Below are 17,990 nucleotides of genomic sequence, written 5' to 3'. Positions count from 1 at the left end.
CGACCCCCCGCACCGCACCCCGCCTCCACTCTTCTCTCTCCACACATCATCATTGACATGTTTGTAGTAAAGTTTACGTAACCGAAATCACTTCTACTGCTCTCACTTTGTCCACGGAAACGAACAATTTCTCACCACAGATTCATTCCGTGTACGCCGGCTACTTAGTTAACGTGTTATACTACTGAGGGTGATGTAGGCAAGTCCTCTGTCTGTCTGTCCCAGTGCTGGACTCACTTTATCTAATAACATTTCCAAATAGACGCACCAATGTGGCAAGTCTTTGTAACGCATGCATGGTGGGTTCGAATGGAATGAACATCTGGGCTGTGGGGGTTAGGCTCTGAGAGGTAGGGCTACATTTATTTACTTAGCAGATCATGCTTTTGTCCAAAGCAACTTCTAATGAACTTTATGTAGTGTTACCAGCCCACACATCTTATTCACCGCGGTGACTTACACTGCTAGATACACATACTGGGTCACTCATGCACGCTCTGTCACTCACACACTATGGGGAACCTGAACAGCATGTCTTCGGACTGTGGGAGGAAACCCACGCAGACACGGGGAGAACGTGCAAACTCCACACAGATTGAGCAGGCATCGAACCCATATCCTCTCGCACCACCCAAGCGCTGTGAGACAGCAGCACTACTCACTGTGCAACCGTGCCGTCCGTTAGGGGTTAGGGTTAGAGAGAAAGATGAGGATAGGGGTAAGGGTGGGGTTACGGTTAGGGTTAAGGATGGTGTTAGGGTTTGGGTTAGAAGAGAGCGATACGGATAGGGTTAGGGTTGTGTCCGAGAGACGGTTATGGTCAGGGTCAGGCAGAGGGATGGGGACAGGGTTAGGGGTAGAGATGTGGATGTGGTGGTTATGGTTCATGATAAGGCCAGGTTAAGGTTAGGGTTAGGACTACAGAGAGGGATACGAATAGGGTTAAAGGGAGGAATATGGACAAGGTTAGGGATAGAATTAGGGTTAGTGTCTATGAGATGCTTAGGGTCAGGGTAATGTTGGGTTAGACAGAGGGATGGGGACAAGGGTAGGGGTACAGATATGGATATGACCATGGACATGTTTAGGTTTAATGATAGGGTCAGGGATAGACACAGGGGTAGGATTAGGGCTAGGGAAAGGACTGGGGTTGCAGACAGGAATAGGGATGGGGATAGGGATAGGGTTGCAGAAAGGGTTGGGGGTAGCATGGGACATGTTGGAGCGGAAAGAAGCTCTTATTCTGTTACACCTCAGTCTCTGACATGGAGGAACTGCACATTCCTCCAAGATGAGGACATAATTCCTTCAGGATATGAGGCAATTGAGCGAATATTTCACCCCCCCCCCCGCCGAATACACTTTCAATACGCCATTGCAGTTTAAGGCAGGGGAGACAGGCAGCATGTCAGTGCCCTGACACTTCCATGTCAGTATGAAAAGTCCATTGTCTCTCATAATCTGAATTGTGTACAGCGGTACGTGTGCTCCTCTTCGCTGAGGCAGGCAGAAAATGGTCAATAAAAACTGTAAAATAATAACATTTGCATGGAGTGCTGTTAGGGTCAGTCTTTCAATAATACATTTTACATGACATTTTACATTACTGCTGAGACCTTTGTCTCCCCCATGTGGGGGCATTGGAATGATGGACTTTTAATTACACTCAATGTTCAGTTTCCCGACACAATTTGACCAGAGGCCTATTCATAACTTTATTTGCAACTCCAAAGACCATTCTACTCCTAAATCACTATAAATAAAAGCTTAAAAAATTCAGGCATCCCTCAGCTTACTAGGGGAGTGAAAACCTTAAATTAGAACAATAAATGAATGAATGGTAAATTTGAAAACTCCGCAGACTATTTAATACTTCATAGTTTAAATTATTAAAATATGAAGTACTGTATATTAAACTATGAAAATTAAAAGAGACTCCACAAACTCTATCCATCCATCCGTCCAATTTCTTGCCCGCTTGTCCTAGTAGGGTTGCGGTGGCAGTAGGGAGAGCAGAGAGGCCCAGCCGCCCCTGTCCCCGCAACTTCCTCCAGCTCAGCCCAGGGATCCCCAGCCATTCCCAGGCCAACTTTGAGATATAATCCCTCCAGCGGGTCCTGGGCCGACCTCGGGGCTCATCCCAGTTGGCCATGCCTGGTATACCTCCAAAGGGAGGCGCCCAGGGGGCATCCTTATCAGATTCCCGAACCACCTCAGCTGGCACCTCTCAATGTGGAAGAGTAGCGGCTCTACTCTGAGCTCCTCCCGGATGTCCGAACTCCTCACCCTATCACGGAGGATAAGTCCCAACACCCTGCAGAGAAAACTCATTTCAGCCACTTGTATCCGCAATCTTATTCTTTCGATCATTACCCAAAGTTCATGACCATAGGTGAGGGTAGGGATGTAGATTGACCGGTAAATGGAGAGCTTCACCTTATGGCTCAGCTCCCCCTTCACCACTACAGTCCGGTACAGCGACCGCATTGCTGCTGCCGCTGCTCCCAGCCTTCGGCCGATCTCACGCTCCCTTCTCCCTTCACTCGTGAACAAGACCCCAAGATACTAAACTCCTCCACCTGCGGCAAATTCTCTCCCCTTACCTGGAGGGGACATGCCGTCCTTTTCCGTGAGAGAGCCATGGACTCTATTGAGTCCTCTCTCTCCACAAACTCTGTTCAGTCCTAATTTCAGACCAATTCATCTTATAAGCATATGCATCATTTTTCATCTTTTCTCCACTTTCAGTTTTTTTTTTCTTTTTTTCCAGCTTTTGCATCCATGAGGAGTTCCCCTCTTCATACAGGTGTTCAGAAAAGCACAGACACCCCAAAAGGGCCCACAAAGCTGAACTAACGCAGTCCTGTTTGAACGCAGCTGGACGTTTCAACGCAGGTCGCCGTCCTTTAACTGCAAATGAGAACTTCTCACAACGGAACGTTAAAGTTCTGAAAAAACTTACTCTGAGGGTATGTAATGTGGCTGTTTGTAACTTAAGGAGCAAGTGCACATCAAATATTTATAGGAAAAGCTTTGAAGTTCCTGCCGGAAAGGCTCACGGAGTATGGATTTTGATCAACATTTTCAATCCATTTTGGATTTTGTTTAGGTGATGGAGAAAAATATGTGACCTTACTCCAACGTGTGATTTTAACAAAACATACAAACTTTTGTCTTTTTCAAAATACCCTCATCCATATCAACAGCTTACAATCATGTCAGAAACCAGAATCTGGCATTAGATAAATATTGCAGAGTTCCAGTTTCTAATTGTCGTTTAACATCGGGTGTGCTGAGTGTTTATAGGTGATCATCGCCCTCGCCCTTATCCTATTTTCCCCACTAAAACTTTTGTTTTTATCATTTACTAATACTATTATGCAAATTAGCATAACGGGGCGTTTCATAGGAACACACCTATGACGTCATAGCAGAACCGACCGTTATATTTGCGATCCTCATCGTTTTGTTGTCAGCGGTGGCAGCCGCTTGTGGTCGCTACGCATGTTTACCACGAGAGGGCGCCTACAATTAAACCTGAAAGAGGACCTTGACGAGATCGCGCTCTGTGTTCTGCGTCATAAAGCTGGAGTGGAGTCTGGCCTTCGCCGCTAAAGGCTGGTGCCTTTATACATCAGTTGCCAGAATATTATCTTTTACTTTCTGCTTTGAAAAAACTTTGATCTGGCTTCTAATTACTTTGGAAAATGTCATTTTTTCCACCTTAGCTACTGACTCTACTGAGTACACACACACACACACAGAGTCAGAAACCGCTTGTCCCATGCAGGGTCAACCGGAGCCTAACTGCAACACAGGGTGCAGGGATGGAGGGGGACGGGACACACCCGGGACGGGACGCCAGGCTGTGCTGTCGCAGGGCAGCCCAAGCAGGACTCGAACCCCAGACCCACCAGAGAGCAGGACCCGGGCAAACCCGCTGCGCCATCACACCCCCCAGAAGTATGTATATTTGTCCTTTGGCAGCAACCACTTGTCCCGCACGGGGTCACGGTGAGCCAGAGCCTTGCCCGGCAACACAGGGTGCAAGGGCAAGGAGCGGGGGAGGGGATACACCCAGGACGGGACACCAGTTCATCACAAGACACTCCGAGCAGGGCTTTGAACCCCAGACACCCCACCCAGCAGGCACCTGCTGAAGCCACTGCACCACCACATCCCACTTCCACTGAGTAATGCTGGGAAAAGTTTTCCTTCTCCGGCCCCTTTTGTTGTATTTATAAAGGCATGGGAGTGTGTACCTTCACTCTTTTTCACAGTGTTCGCATTCATTTTTACTGATGTCACTCACGATACTAATCTTGTGCCACAACCTGAAACACTTCAGAAAAAATTCCACAAAGCAAAATTGGTTTTTAAAATTAAAATCGGGATGTTGGTGACTTGTGTTGCTTTTGTCATCTACATTTATAAGCTTAGATCGTTATACGCGATGTTCCTTTCCATGTTTCTCAGAGTACTGAAAACAACGAGACATGTTGAAATTATAGAATTATTTTTGAGCGTTTGCTTAATTTGCAATATAACTTGAGACACATATCTTCCGATCAACTTTAAATTTTGAGTGAAAATTCTAACGTTGAGTGCCGACTATCATTATATGTTTCACAGTTATCAATAAACTGAAGTTTACTGTCCCCCGAATACAGAGTTTCTACCCATAAGGATAATAATGATTAATACTGACTATTTGTGAATTTCTTTTATCCTTCTTGGTACACTTTGCATATAGCAGGTGGTCATTAGAAACAATGCTCTAGGGACATAACATAATATTACAAAGCGCTTAAAGAATTAATTGGAGCAGAACTAGTATTCTTCTCATGTCTGTATACATATATTCATCCATTTGGTCCCCGAAGATGGTGGACAGTTGGGATGGTTTGGTGATTAATTTCAGACTCCCCCAGAGCTGCCATATGGGCTCTGTGTCTGAGTGGTGGCTCTCTACGGAGCAGACTGTTATGCTCAGCCTGGATCAGAGCAGGCGGCACGGTTCGAGCCCGACTGTTAGCCATCCTCACCAGTTTCCATCTCCCTTCCTCACATCCCACTTCCCAAGACTGTGGGGGCTGGGGAGGGCACAGTCAGCTCTGCCCACCTGGCACTGGGTACAAGGACATAGCCCAAGACAGTACTTAGGGGGCATCTCTTCTACCCTTGCTGAAGATAAGCTAAAGGTGTACATGGAGGGGGTGCCGTGGGTGTTGAACAAACAAATAACGACCCACCAAATCCCATCTGGCCAAGTATTGTTCCCCTGTCTGTTTGCTTTCTCCTCTCCGATGCCTGGGGATGACATAGGTGCCCTCTGGTGTGTCATATCCAGACAAAGGAGTGGTAGGATGTTTGGACAAGAGGCTGTTTCCTCTTGAGAATTAACCAAGCGAGGGTCATGGGGCTTTTATGCAAAACACCTTCACACAATGGCACCAGTCCACCTTGCCGTCAGTTGTTGGCTTCTGCCACCAGATACCCAAGAGGCTATTGGAAATGGCAGTGACAAGAAGCTCACTGGTGAGTGCGCTGCTGTCTGACCTATATACTCTGGGTTTGGGAAAGTGAGCTGTCGCTGAGCCGGCCTTTGTTAAGGACAGGGCAGGGGCCAGGTCACCGACGGGCCCCAGCTCGGAGACGGACCGCTGATATTGACCCTCAGACAAAGACACATCAGCAAGCTGCTCTAGTCTGAGCAGCACACAACAAACCCAAGAGAGGCGGTCTAAACGGAATCAGGATTTTTGGATCACATCTTCTCAAATTCCCGATTTTTTTTGTATCTAAATGTCTTTAAATAATACAAATGTTATTGCTAAATTTATTCTATAATGTAATACGATACTGTATGTAGCAATATTTTTTTAACAGTACTATTTTGCAAGGATTTTTCCGAAGCAATGTTGTCGTCGATGGGCTAAATAAAAGAATTTATGCTGACAAAATGGAGATAGGGCATGAGGAATCAGTACATATTTGTAGTTATTTTATATACAAGTGCAGTTCCTGCAAAAGGATGATACAAATGAAATGGAGATCTTTCAGTTATGAACACTGATTCATCAGATGCATCGGCAGTTCTTGTTTACTGTGTGGGTCCTCAGTGCTTGCTGATCTGATACTGAATGGATGAGGATGGAGTTCGTAAGACTCGGTTATAGAGAGGACAGCAGAGAATGTTGGCAGACCCTGAATATGTCCCATGCTTCCTGTTTTTTTTTTTTGTTTTTTTTTAAATACCTGTGGCCTTGCGTGTGAGAAGGCCGTCTTTATTCTTTGCTGTACTGGAGGCAGAGAACGAGCGCATCTGTAAAAAGCAAATCCACAGGATTTTGTCTTCTAAATCCAAAGTTTTAGACTCCAGTTTATGGAATTGTATGGTTTTCTGGTAGCAGAAAATTAACAGTATGCCTTATTCCTATTTCAATATGATAGGGGCAGTTTTTTATTTGATTATTGATAGTCAGTGTGAAAGTCTTTCGGTTATGGCAAACAGATCCAAATTAATCTCATCTTGGCATCTTGCTCATTTGGGTATTTAAGGCATATACTGCAGGGCTGTGCTTATGCAAAACTCAAGACAAGTATCATCACGTTTTTTTCACTTACTGCACAATAAGTCATCTTGCACTTTCTTGTTTTTAAATACTGTATCCAGGAGGCTTGAGGACTTCTGGCAACTGAAATGAAACAGTTCTTTCTCTTTTTCATCTGTGTGTGGGTGTGTGTATGTGTTCACATGGGGGAATAGAAAAAGTGAGTCACTTTCGTCACCCAAACTTTTTGGTTTAGCTTTGGTGGTGGCCCGCAAGCGCACAACTCAAACTGAACGCAGACAAATGTTATGGATGTATGTTTATTTATTTATTTATTTCTCAATTTTTCCAAAAAAAAAAAAAGAGTACCAACTGTGGGAGCATTCATCTTCCACATTTGTTGGCACTTGTGTGTTGGTTGTCTGCTTAGCCTTGGAATGGTGTTACAGGTGTCTGCAAAGGTTTGAAATTAGTTAGCGTCCCTTCTTATTTTCTCAGGTGAAAGAGACAGACCTTTCCATAATTTTTTACCTCAGGAGCACCTCAAGAACCAGTGCTATTTATCAGGCAGCATGGGGAACACACTTACAGTACAGATTCTCTTTCTTTAAGAAAACACATTCTCAATTTCGAAAGAAGTTAGGTATTTTCATCAGTGGAGTAACAACTTGTCAGGTATTGTGGGTCATAAAATAGCAAAAGCAGTCGACGGAATTATACGCATGAATTCGGCGCGAAGCTTTAGGCTTGCTTGAGAAGTGGGGCATACAGGTAGGTACGTCAGAAGTGTGTTCATGTTGTGATAATTTTATTGATATCCTCAAAAAATATTTCACACCACACCAGAGCGTCGTCCTGCATACTAACTTCTCCAACGTCAATCTGAATCTGTGAAGGCGTCTCTCAGACGCTGCACATAATTGTTTCAGAAGGGAGTGAGACGTGGCGCGTGTCGAATCCCCCCTCCCCACCGCTGCACGCGAGCCACCTTATCGCGTCGCCTCGCGCCGCTACACGTTCCAGGAGCGCACGCGGGGAGTGTCGGACATGGTGGGGATTCCTGGGCCATTTCACTGTGAGTACTCTTTTCTGTAGCCTACAATTTATTTATTTATTGTCTAGTATTTTGAGGCTCGCAGTGTAGCTTTCCGTGTAATCGTTGGGTCGTTATACTTAGCCGCGTGCCGCTAACTGTAAGTGTAACTTGAGGGAATTATTATGCTCCGCCTGACAACACGGACGGACGCGCGCACTTTACTTTATGAACGACAACGCGTTGCTTTGCGCTCTTCCATTTCCACTGTTCGCCGTTTAATTACAGATTAGTCCGGACCTGTGGCTTTTTCAAAACGTGACTTGCAGCCAGATGATCCTCTTTGGCTCCAGTGCTGGCGACGAGCGAACAGACAGCTGGCGCCACTTGAGCGAGCGCAGCCGAGCTAGCGCATAGCTAACATTACGCGCGCGCGCGCACACGAAGTGTGTTCTGACCTCACTGCCACATAAAAAGTTTCCTAAAGATTGAACACATACAGTGGTTTTGCAGCAAAATGAACTTTCTCCATTCTCTTGCAAGTTTAACTGTAAATATGTAAACTGAAAATATGTACATGCTTTATGTAGATTTTTTAAAAAAAAATATTTGCAGAGAGGATCACTTACATCGTTTATGTTGAATTTTAATTTCCTGAATGTGTGTCTTTACAGATTGCCTCAGAAATATGGGCAGACACCAGGAGGTGGCTCTGTTCCCTCCCCAATGGCCTTCTCACTTTACAAAATGAACTGTCTCACACCCTTAGTAAGATTGTAACTTTTAAACTGTCTTTAGTGTTGCTGACACTGAGAAAACCCATGAGAAGACAAAAATTGTGTCAGTTGGGGAAATTATGTAGTCCATAGTTCCACAGAATTCATGTTGCACCAGTCCAGCGCTTGTGCCACACAGCTCCTGGTGTGTGTTTTTAGATTTGGGTTCCGGTCCGAAGGTGTGGCATATGCGTGGTTTTCCTCGCGCTTGTAAAAGATCTTCAAATATTTCAAGAGAGTAAGTGACTTTAAATTGCCCCAGTTATGTGAGTGTGTGCATGGCTACCCTTTGAGCCACTGCTGTGCCTTGCAGAGCGTACACTGCCTTGTGTTCTGTGCTTCTGAAGTTCTGCTTCATAGCGGTCCTGCTTCGGACATGTGGTCAGCGGTGGTGATCGGTGGGTGGGTGGATATATTAATGTTGTATTTCCATTCCATTTCCCCTAAGTTCCTAATTCTATCCAAAGTGGGGCATTTTAACAATACAGTCTTGTTATTTCTCATCCTGGGATGAAAATTAATCTCCAGAGTCCCTTCTTTGGGCAAATGATGGGTTTTGAAAGATTTATTGGCCATTAGAGCAGCCACCAGGGAGCAGCAGTGGAACATTACTGGAAAAAGTGAGTTGCTGCTCTGTACCCTTCCTTTTCTCTGTTAAAGCATTCCCATGTTGTACATGGACAGTCAACGGCACAATTATACATACACAGGCGTTTTCGCTGCATCACTGTAATACTTATCCCGCATTCTATGCTCTGAACGGTTCAAGGATAAAATAGCCTGCTTTATAAATGTACATGATTATAGAGAACAGCAGGTGGTTCAGTAGTTAGAGCTTATTGCTTTTGAACCTGAAGGGCACACGTTTGAATCTTACCCTAAACTGCTTATATAAATTGCCCCACCCAACCGATTTTCTTATTCATAGACACAGCGGCAGTTACATGTCAGCTTGTTCAAATAGTGAATATTTATGGTAATGGTCCGTATAAGTACTCTTGAAACCTTCCATACATTTTCAATAACTGCTTGTGCTGGTCAGGGTTAAAGGGGTCTGGAGCCTATTCCAGAATCACTGGATACAAGCCTGGGGGGATACGCCCTGGGCAGGATATCAGTCCGGGTGGAACCACACACAAATATACTCGCTCTCCCATTCACACAATGCAGGTGATTTTTAACATCTTCAGTTCACCTGAACTGCATTTCTTTGAACTGTCGGAGGAAAGCGGAGCAACTGGCGGAAACTAATACAGACACATGGGCCTAACATGCAAACTCCCTACTGACTGAGTTAGATTTGGACCTATGCCTGAATAGCCCAGGTGTTGTGCGGCAACGGTGCTATTTGCTCTTCCACTGCAATGTTACAGAAAATTGACTCCACAGGATTAAATTGGCTCTTAAGGGCATCTTTTTTAACAGTAAGACTATTAATGACATTCCTGTTAATAATACAATGATTTTGTTAGAATAAATAAAGAAATGCTTCAGTCCTTATATGCACAGTATAACGTGTATAACACATTTTGAGACATCTCATACCTTGCACAGGACATTCAAGGTGTGTCCTGATTTGCAAATAATGTCCACGGTAGTTTGTGGATCATTGTGGCTGCACTCACTGACAGTACAGAAGTGACCTTGATTGCAAGTCATCAGTGCTCAATTTGCATGTGTAGCATCTGTTTCTTGGAACAGTGAACAATGTGTGAGTCTTCATTCACATCAGAGAGGCTGCATATAGAGGTATACATATTAGCGCTGCGTTTTATTTAGTCAAGTGGCAGCTAAATCCTTTACTAGCATTTTTAAACAGATGAACTTTGCTAACAGTCAATGGACAAGTTTTCCTAGATCCTGAAAGACTCAAGTTTTTTAATCCCTCCGGACATTAGAATACATCTGCTAGTATAAGATGAGAAGGTAATATTTATATTTTGTTTCTGAATTAATTGAAAATTAGACAAAGCTCCCATTTCAATTTCATGAAAAAAGTGGTGTCAAAACCACAAATCTCAAAAGAGTTTACAGAGGCACAGCAATATTGCGTTAGCAGCACTGGAAATATGTTTAGGATGAAATCTACCTTTCAGTTTCACTTTTATGTGAAAATATCTCCATGCAGGATTTGTTTATCAAACCTTTGAAAACAAATGACTCATCCAACATTCACCCCTCAGACTGACTGCCCCCACTAGCAGCACCTGTTTGTATTTTTATGGATCCCAGTACGATTCCAGTGGTTATGTGCCAGACTGAAAGGCATGAATTATTCTTATAATATTTGTAGCTAAGGGGATGCGGTGGTGTGGCCGACTTGGCCGGGTCCTGCTTTCCCATGGGTCTGGGGTTCGAGTCCTGCTTCGGATGCCTTGCGATGGCCTGGTGTTGCATCCTAGGTGTGTCCCCTCTCCCTCCAGCCCTGTGCCCTATGTTGCTGGGTTAGGCTCCGGTTCGCCACGACCCTGCTTGGCCCAGGCAGTTTCAGACTGTGTGTGAGTGTGGGAGTGATTTTAGCTATCACCATGATTTTTTTTTGTTAAACTCCCTCTTGATTACAGTACATTATGACTGGTAAGATCTGTTTTTCCCATTATTTTGTGGTTAGAAAGAATATGGATTGGGTGATTTTAGGTGAAGTGTTGGTATACTGTATTCTCTCTTACTGAAAGTAAACCAAAAGTTATTTTCAGCAACTTCTGTAAGTGTGTGCTGGGATAGAAACAAAAACAAAAATTTCAGTTTATAAACTAAATTCTTTGTGTATTTTCCTCTGTTGGCAGAAGTAATTTATAAACAGGTCTCTTCCAGAGCGGGGGGTGTGGTGGCGCGGTGGCGCAGTGGCGCAGTGGGTTGGGCTGGATCCTGCTCTCCGGTGAGCCTGGGGTTCGAGTCCTGCTTGGGGTGCCCTGCGACGGACTGGCATCCTGTCCTGGGTGTATTCCCTCCCCCTCCAGCCTTATGCCCTGTGTTGCTGGGTTAGGCTCTGGCTCCCTGCGACCCTGTATGGGACAAGAAGTTCAGATGCTCTGTGTGTGTCTTCCACAGCATAAACCAAATGAAGGCATAAAGCACAGAGATGTACTGCTGCTTGATACTTTGAGAAACAATCTACTGTGTAGTGCATGTTTCTAAAAAATAGTCATCTGTTTTTGGAATGCATTCTTCTTTACATTCCTGTGTTTTGTTAAGACTGAGGCAACTTGGAGCCCAAATTGATAGACCATCAAGTGGATAGTAAACTAATTGACAGCAGACCCACACAGCTGTTTCTTGTTGCCTGTGTGTAGCGCGGAGGGGCAAGAGTATCGTATCCAGATGTACTTCTTCCAGTCTCTCTGCCAGCGGTCATTCGCTGGAGTATCCGTCTACTGGGAACTAGGTCTATTAGTGTGTCCACGCTTTGTAAGTCAAACTTTATTTTTTAGCAGTCAGGCATAGCACTGTGTTGTCAGTGTTCGTGCAAAATGTTGTGTCTCCCTAGTCTTTCTAAAGACCACAGGACCTCATGAATTGTGAACACACTGTTACCTCCATGACACTGAACAAGATATTGGACAGAGAAAGCGGTGGTTTATATCTGGTGCTTGACTCGCCAAACAGACGTAGGCTTCTGCAGCCGACTGATTTAACTCTTTCTTTGGCAGGAGAATAAGAAAATAATGTGGCCTGCGCTCCCTCCCGGCCGTCTGTTTAATCTTGTTTTGTGCGTGACGAGTGGGATTCCTGTGGCCCTCTGGAGAGGCTTTGTCTTTTTGTGCTTTTTATGAGAACATTGGCAGGGGACAAAGGTACCAGTTACCCAGTGGTTAATTGGAATGGTCACAGTTGAAAAGCGCCTGAAACGAATGCAACAAGCGACTCAAAAGGCACTCATCTTCACAATATACTTTTTAAAATGCCCTCCTCCCCTCCACATACACACACTCACCCACCCACCCTTTTTCAAACAAAGGAAGGATTTGTCCCCCCGAATCTCGACGGTTTTCCCTGAGTTTTTTTTTTTTTTTTTTTTTTGCTGCCTTCACTGTGCTAAATGGAAAGCCCAGCTGTAGTCTGGCTGTCAGTACCCACTGGATTGTTAAATCCTTCTTTATATTCACCTTCTGGGAATAACTGATAGCTAACAGTACAGTTTGGTCAGTGTGCAGTAGTGAGGCCTTTTTACTGTTTTCATGGTTGACCTGTGACTCCCAGCCTTACTGTTAATGCATACTGATGAACCAACACAGCAAATTTTTTTTTTTATCCTCTCCTCTCTTTTACTTGTTTTTCTTCTTCCTCAGACCGTGACTCTTTACATATAAATTTTTTTCATTTCTGGTAAAGAAATTTGTGTTTTTAAACAATGCTCAAGTAATTAGAATTTTTTGCTCAGCAACGAATAGAGACATAGGTTTGAAGTGCCCTAAATGTCTCTCCATTTCTATGGGAAATTGTACAATGTGCTTTAAATATTGTATGTAAGCATTCTATGTAAAGTGACAGATGCAGTGAAGGACACTGTAACCTGAAGGCTATCACCATGACCACCAGGTTTGTTCTCACGGCAAGGGAGAGTTCTATCCTCCTGGCCATTCAGAGTCTCATGTAAAATAGCAGTTTAGCTCTCTTTAGCATCTTGTGTATTAATAGCTCATGGAAGAGCATATTTAGACACAGAGAAGGCATGAAGTACAAATGGCCTGTCTCATATCGTGCATTGGTTTTGTAGCAAGAAAACAGCCTACAATGAAGGCTGCAGTGTCCTGCTGAAGGCGGATCACATACTAAAACAAAAGAGGCATTTTTTTTTATAATCAGTAGTATTTGATGTTCTCTGGCATTGTTCTGATTCATTCTTGTAATCTTTTCAAATAATATTTTCGCCTTGGCTCCCTTAACTATCAAGCATCAGTGTTGTCCCCACTTATTTTAAACCTCTTCCCAGAACATGGCATGTGGGTTTGTTGTCTGTGCTTGTTATTTTAGTTACTACGTGAGGCACAATTTAGTCTCCTGTTCCTTTTTGCAAACAACATTATGGGATGGTGTCCTCGACAAGCCTGGACAGCCCTGCTTCTGAAACACGGGAAAGGCATTCTTTGCCAAGCTGTTAGTGTGACCTTGTCTGCAGGGCTGTAATTGAGTCCTTGAAAAGCGCCACAGGCTGTCTCTGTCAGACCAGGTGTTCACAATGCAGACCCCAGATGAGACACCTGCAAAACACAGGTGTGTCCGTTGCTGGGCAGAGGCACAACACAGCTGCTGCTGCCCAAGGGGGAAACTGAGGTTATTATGGGATGGGCTGCAGGTGAAGGGAAGAAAAAGCAAGCTGTAATCCTTTGCCTTGATGGAGGAGTTTTTTTTTTTTTTTTTTTTTGCCCCGGTAGTGTCAAAACAGAGCTTTAAGTGAATACTGTTGTAAACTTTTCCTTTTTCTCTTCTGTAGGAAGCATCTGGGAGTTAGCAATTAGCTATCAGTGTCATAAATAGTAAATGTAAAATCTAATTTTTTTAGAAACAAGATGCAGTGAGGGAGTGAACTGGTATGTTTCAGGAAGAAAAATATTGGATATTTGGGTGTGTGTCAAGGCTACGGCAAAAGTTGCAACAAACATAGTACATCTTGTAGTTTTTGAAATGTGCCCAGACACTTTAGGTTAATGCTTCTGTGTAACTGATAAGAGACATATATCTGCTACAGAATGGTTTATTTTCCCCAGTCTGGTCTGACAAGCTGCTAAAATTATGCTGCAGCAGAGAGTCTTGAAAGCAGTTAGTTTGAAAATTGGTTGAGTTGGAAGCATCATTTTCAGTTAAAGACCTGGATTTGAGATTTGAGTTCACAAACCAACAGGTATACAGCTGTTGTAGTCTGGTGCAAGTATTTAACCTGGAATTTCTTGCCTATAAAGATGGTAGTAGAGAACATTGTAGAAAGAAACAGAGTTCTATGAAAAGACATCTGAACAGAAAAATGCTGGTTATGAATGTAAGAAGTGTGCACAAGTGTTCGGGTTTCATGTGAAGAGTTCCTCTTTATATGCAGAGAATTGGGCAGGGCGATTGCAGTGTGCAGAAGTTGATCTGAGTGCTACCGTTATGCAGTTACATTGATGAGTATATTTTCTTTTAAAAATCTGTTATATGGCTTTATGTGCAAGTAAAGGGGTTATTGAATATCATCTTGCTTTTTTAACTCTTGAGCAAAGGGAGGCTGAGAAGGTTTTGGCATCTGTGCACTTGGCGTTCGTCAGTGGAAACTTTGGAAAGATGCAGCCAAGTGAGAGTGTGACCCACCTCGCATAAATTTTAAAACACAAATGAACACACACAGACTTTCTTTCTCACTGTCACACACATGCACACACAGGCGCTCACAGTTCTCCCCATCACCCAAAGTGTAACGAGAGATCTGACAGCTTTCCATGGGTGAGTAGGCGGGTCAGGCCTCACTTAGACTAATCGCTCCCAGCAGTGTTGAATAGCCAGACACTGCGGAGCCATGGACTGGAGCTTTGGAATGCCACCGCCGGCTCAATGCCTGCCTTTCATCCACAGGGAAGAGGAAGGAGGGAGTAAGCGGGGAAAGAGAACGAGAAAAGGAAAAAAAAATGGAGCCATTTGTTGTGGGTGACATGCGGGGTTACTGAATCACAAGGTACAATGGTGCAGGCAGGGGAGGGCAAGCAGGAGAAGTTGGGATGTGGGGACCAGTGGACATGGCAGTCAATAGTGCTTTTTCCCGATTTACCCCCCACCCCCCCTCCCCCCCCATAATCTTAGGGTGTGTTTAATGTGTTGTCGATGAGACCTGAAGGAGCATATAGTCTCATGGATGAGAAAGGTCTGAACTGGCTTTGGGCTTTGGCCTCTGTGAGGTGCGCCAAGTGTTCTTTGTAACTGAGGGCTTCTCATCTGAAAGTTCTCACAGTTCTTAGTTTGCCATGCATTCAAGATATTGAAAGTACAGGTAGGTAGCAGCTTACCACCTGTGACAAATACAAGTGTCAGGTTTTGATAAGAAGTATGGAAGTTACAGTTCAGCTTAGTTGCCACTCGTGGCACATTAAATGCATTAAGAAGTCTTCAGTTTTTCCTTGAAATTAATATTAAGAAATTCACAAAAATAGGTGTTAAAAATGGGTGTAGGCTATATTTTACTACCTTAGACTGAAATAAGTAAAAAGATATTTGCTTTTGTTTACATTAATTTAGATAATGCTTTTATCCAAAGTTACTTACCCATTTATAGTGCTGGATAATTTTACTGTAGCAATTTAAAATAAGTACCTTTCTCAAGCCTACTACTGGTAAAAGGAGGATTTGAACCCACAACCTTTGGGTCTAAAGGCAACAGCACTAACCATTACACTACTGCTGTTTAGTCATTTTTTTAATGAGCAACGCCAATTTTTGGAGATTTGCAACTATTTGCATACACTCCTTAAATGCAGCATCAGATTGGTACCCTGAGTTGATTTTTGATCACATCATATCATTGGCTACTAAGTGTGCATGATGCCTATATGGACAAAATTGTTAGTGCTTTTATCCTTTAGCTGATTAAGTGTTTTAAAGACAATTTTGAAAATTTAGAATGTATAAAATTAGATTGGAGTTGCACTGAGCTAGTACGAGTTACTGAGAAGTGGCTGCAAGTTTTAAGGTGCACTTTCTTAATTTATAGAGGGTAAAAGAAGTTTGTCAGGCCGTCGTATAATGACCACCATGCACCAAAATGTGTTGTGTTGGCTGAGTCTTCATGAAAAAATTAAATACACAGTAGACCGTAATGTAAACAAGCTTTTTCAAAAAACAAGGATTTTTGTAGACATACCAATTCTGAAGGTACACGGTAACATGTCTCGATTTTAAACAGCTCCCCTTTCACGTTTTGTAAACCTTCCTTGACTCAACATAAGAAACGGAATTTACATTTGGAAAGTGAAAGCATGCAGATGCTATGCTCAGCTGTTAATTGCTTTCAGATTGTGTCTCGGTCTTGCTTTAACGATTGGAAGCGTGCAGTGTTGTGGCTCTGGTCTCTGCAGAGGTGGACCACAATTTAGCCATTCAAAGCCCATGAATTTGTAAAACGCTTGTGGATAATTGCCCATTCAGATGGTCTTTCTTGGAGGTGCAGTCAAATCGTCAGTAGGGCATTTATGGTGGTTTTTTCCCCGCCCTCATTAAGATCCTCAGCTTCTAAAAAATGGCTGTTTATAAGATTCCTAGAGTGCAGTCATAAAGATGACCAAAATATTGTGTTTTCCTGCACTGTATAGTTGTTCACGACTTTAGTCTCCTTTTCCCGTATGTGATACTGGCAGTGTGACTGCTCTGGCCTCTTCACCAGTTTGGCTGTTGCCCCCCCAGGCTTGAAGCTTACTTCCTGTTGGATCAGATGGAGCCATGCTGGAATCTCTAGAATCACTGATAGCGCGCACTGGCTCTGGGTGAGAAACAGCGCGTGCATGCTGCTGTGAGATGTTAAATAATGCGACACAGACTTGCAGCTGTCACTCTTGGAAGCGGACGTGTTTTTTGGCTTGTTGTATGCTGCGTCCTCCCTGTGTTACTTCTCAGGACAGAGTGAAGTAATGCTCTTATCGTGGTCCTTTTGAGTTCTTCTGCAGCTGATGTGTTTTCAATAAGCACAGCGGTCGCTTTAATTTTTTGTTTATTTTTCTAAAAGTAGATTTCTGAGAATGCTTATGAGTAGAACCAGATGCTTTGGGTTAGCTGGGATATCTTATTTTGTGGGCAGAAGTCTTTTTTTTTCTCTCTCTCTATGGTACATGGCCATGGTTTACATCTACGAGCAAAGGAGCTAAAGTGATTCCATGTGCTGTTTAATGCTATATACAGAGGTACGTATATAACGTTCTTGGTTGAAAATCTGTGCAGATATTGCCTATGTAAGGATGCATGTAGACCTGGAGGTCTGACCTCCTGTGCATCTACTTCCACAGCAGTACCCGTCCTGGTGGCCAGGACATGTCCTCTGTGGTTTGTCACCTCGACAGCCTCCTCAGACAGAGACCAAGACTGGCATTACTTACAGAAGCAGGCCTCTACTAACCTCCTCACAGATCATCAGTGGGCATACTGCACCACTGCCGAGACAGTTAATCTGATCATCAGAGTGTCAGGAGAGTATCTGGAGATTCCAGTCTTCACTGCTGAGCTCTTGAGTGACATGTTGCTTTACTTGGGCTATGTCAATAGTGTCTGATAAGCAAATCTGTTGCAACAATATAGTAATCAGTGGAGGTGAAGTTCACTGATGTGGTTGAATTTAACTTCATTTTTATTATCTTACTTATTTGTTTTAGTGATTGCAACCCAAAATGCAGGAATTTGCATACGCAACATTCCTTGTATCTTCATCAATAGCTGTTTCTGTTCTTCGTTTGTTGTTTTACCACTTTGTCTGTTAAATCAATGAGTGCTTTACTGTTTGAGTGAGCCTCAGAGCAACCAAAATAAAACCATTGTTGCTCATGCAAACAGCAGTGTGTGTGGTGCTGAATTTTTTACCACATTTTAGAGTAGGTTAGGAAGTTGAATTGAGTATCCCAATAAAAACTGTCCAGGTGCTCATCAAGTTTCCTACCACTCATATCAACTGACTCTGTG

At 43.6% G+C, this 17,990-nt stretch overlaps 1 protein-coding gene across 1 annotated transcript in view; it reads left to right on the top strand.

The window, feature by feature from the left end:
• The first annotated feature begins 7,474 nt into the window (after window positions 1-7,474).
• The window catches only part of cbfa2t2 (CBFA2/RUNX1 partner transcriptional co-repressor 2), a 32,810-nt gene continuing 22,294 nt past the window's right edge, over window positions 7,475-17,990 (top strand). The window contains exon 1 of the mRNA XM_018726014.2: window positions 7,475-7,629. Coding sequence (XP_018581530.1) covers window positions 7,602-7,629 — 28 coding nt within the window. The 5' untranslated portion in view covers window positions 7,475-7,601. The remainder of the gene's footprint in view (window positions 7,630-17,990) is intronic.

Source organism: Scleropages formosus, chromosome 22 (genome assembly GCF_900964775.1).
Source record: "Scleropages formosus chromosome 22, fSclFor1.1, whole genome shotgun sequence".
Classification (NCBI taxonomy): domain Eukaryota; kingdom Metazoa; phylum Chordata; class Actinopteri; order Osteoglossiformes; family Osteoglossidae; genus Scleropages; species Scleropages formosus.
Note: the sequence above shows the minus strand (reverse complement) of the source record. Positions and strands in the feature narration are given on the sequence as shown.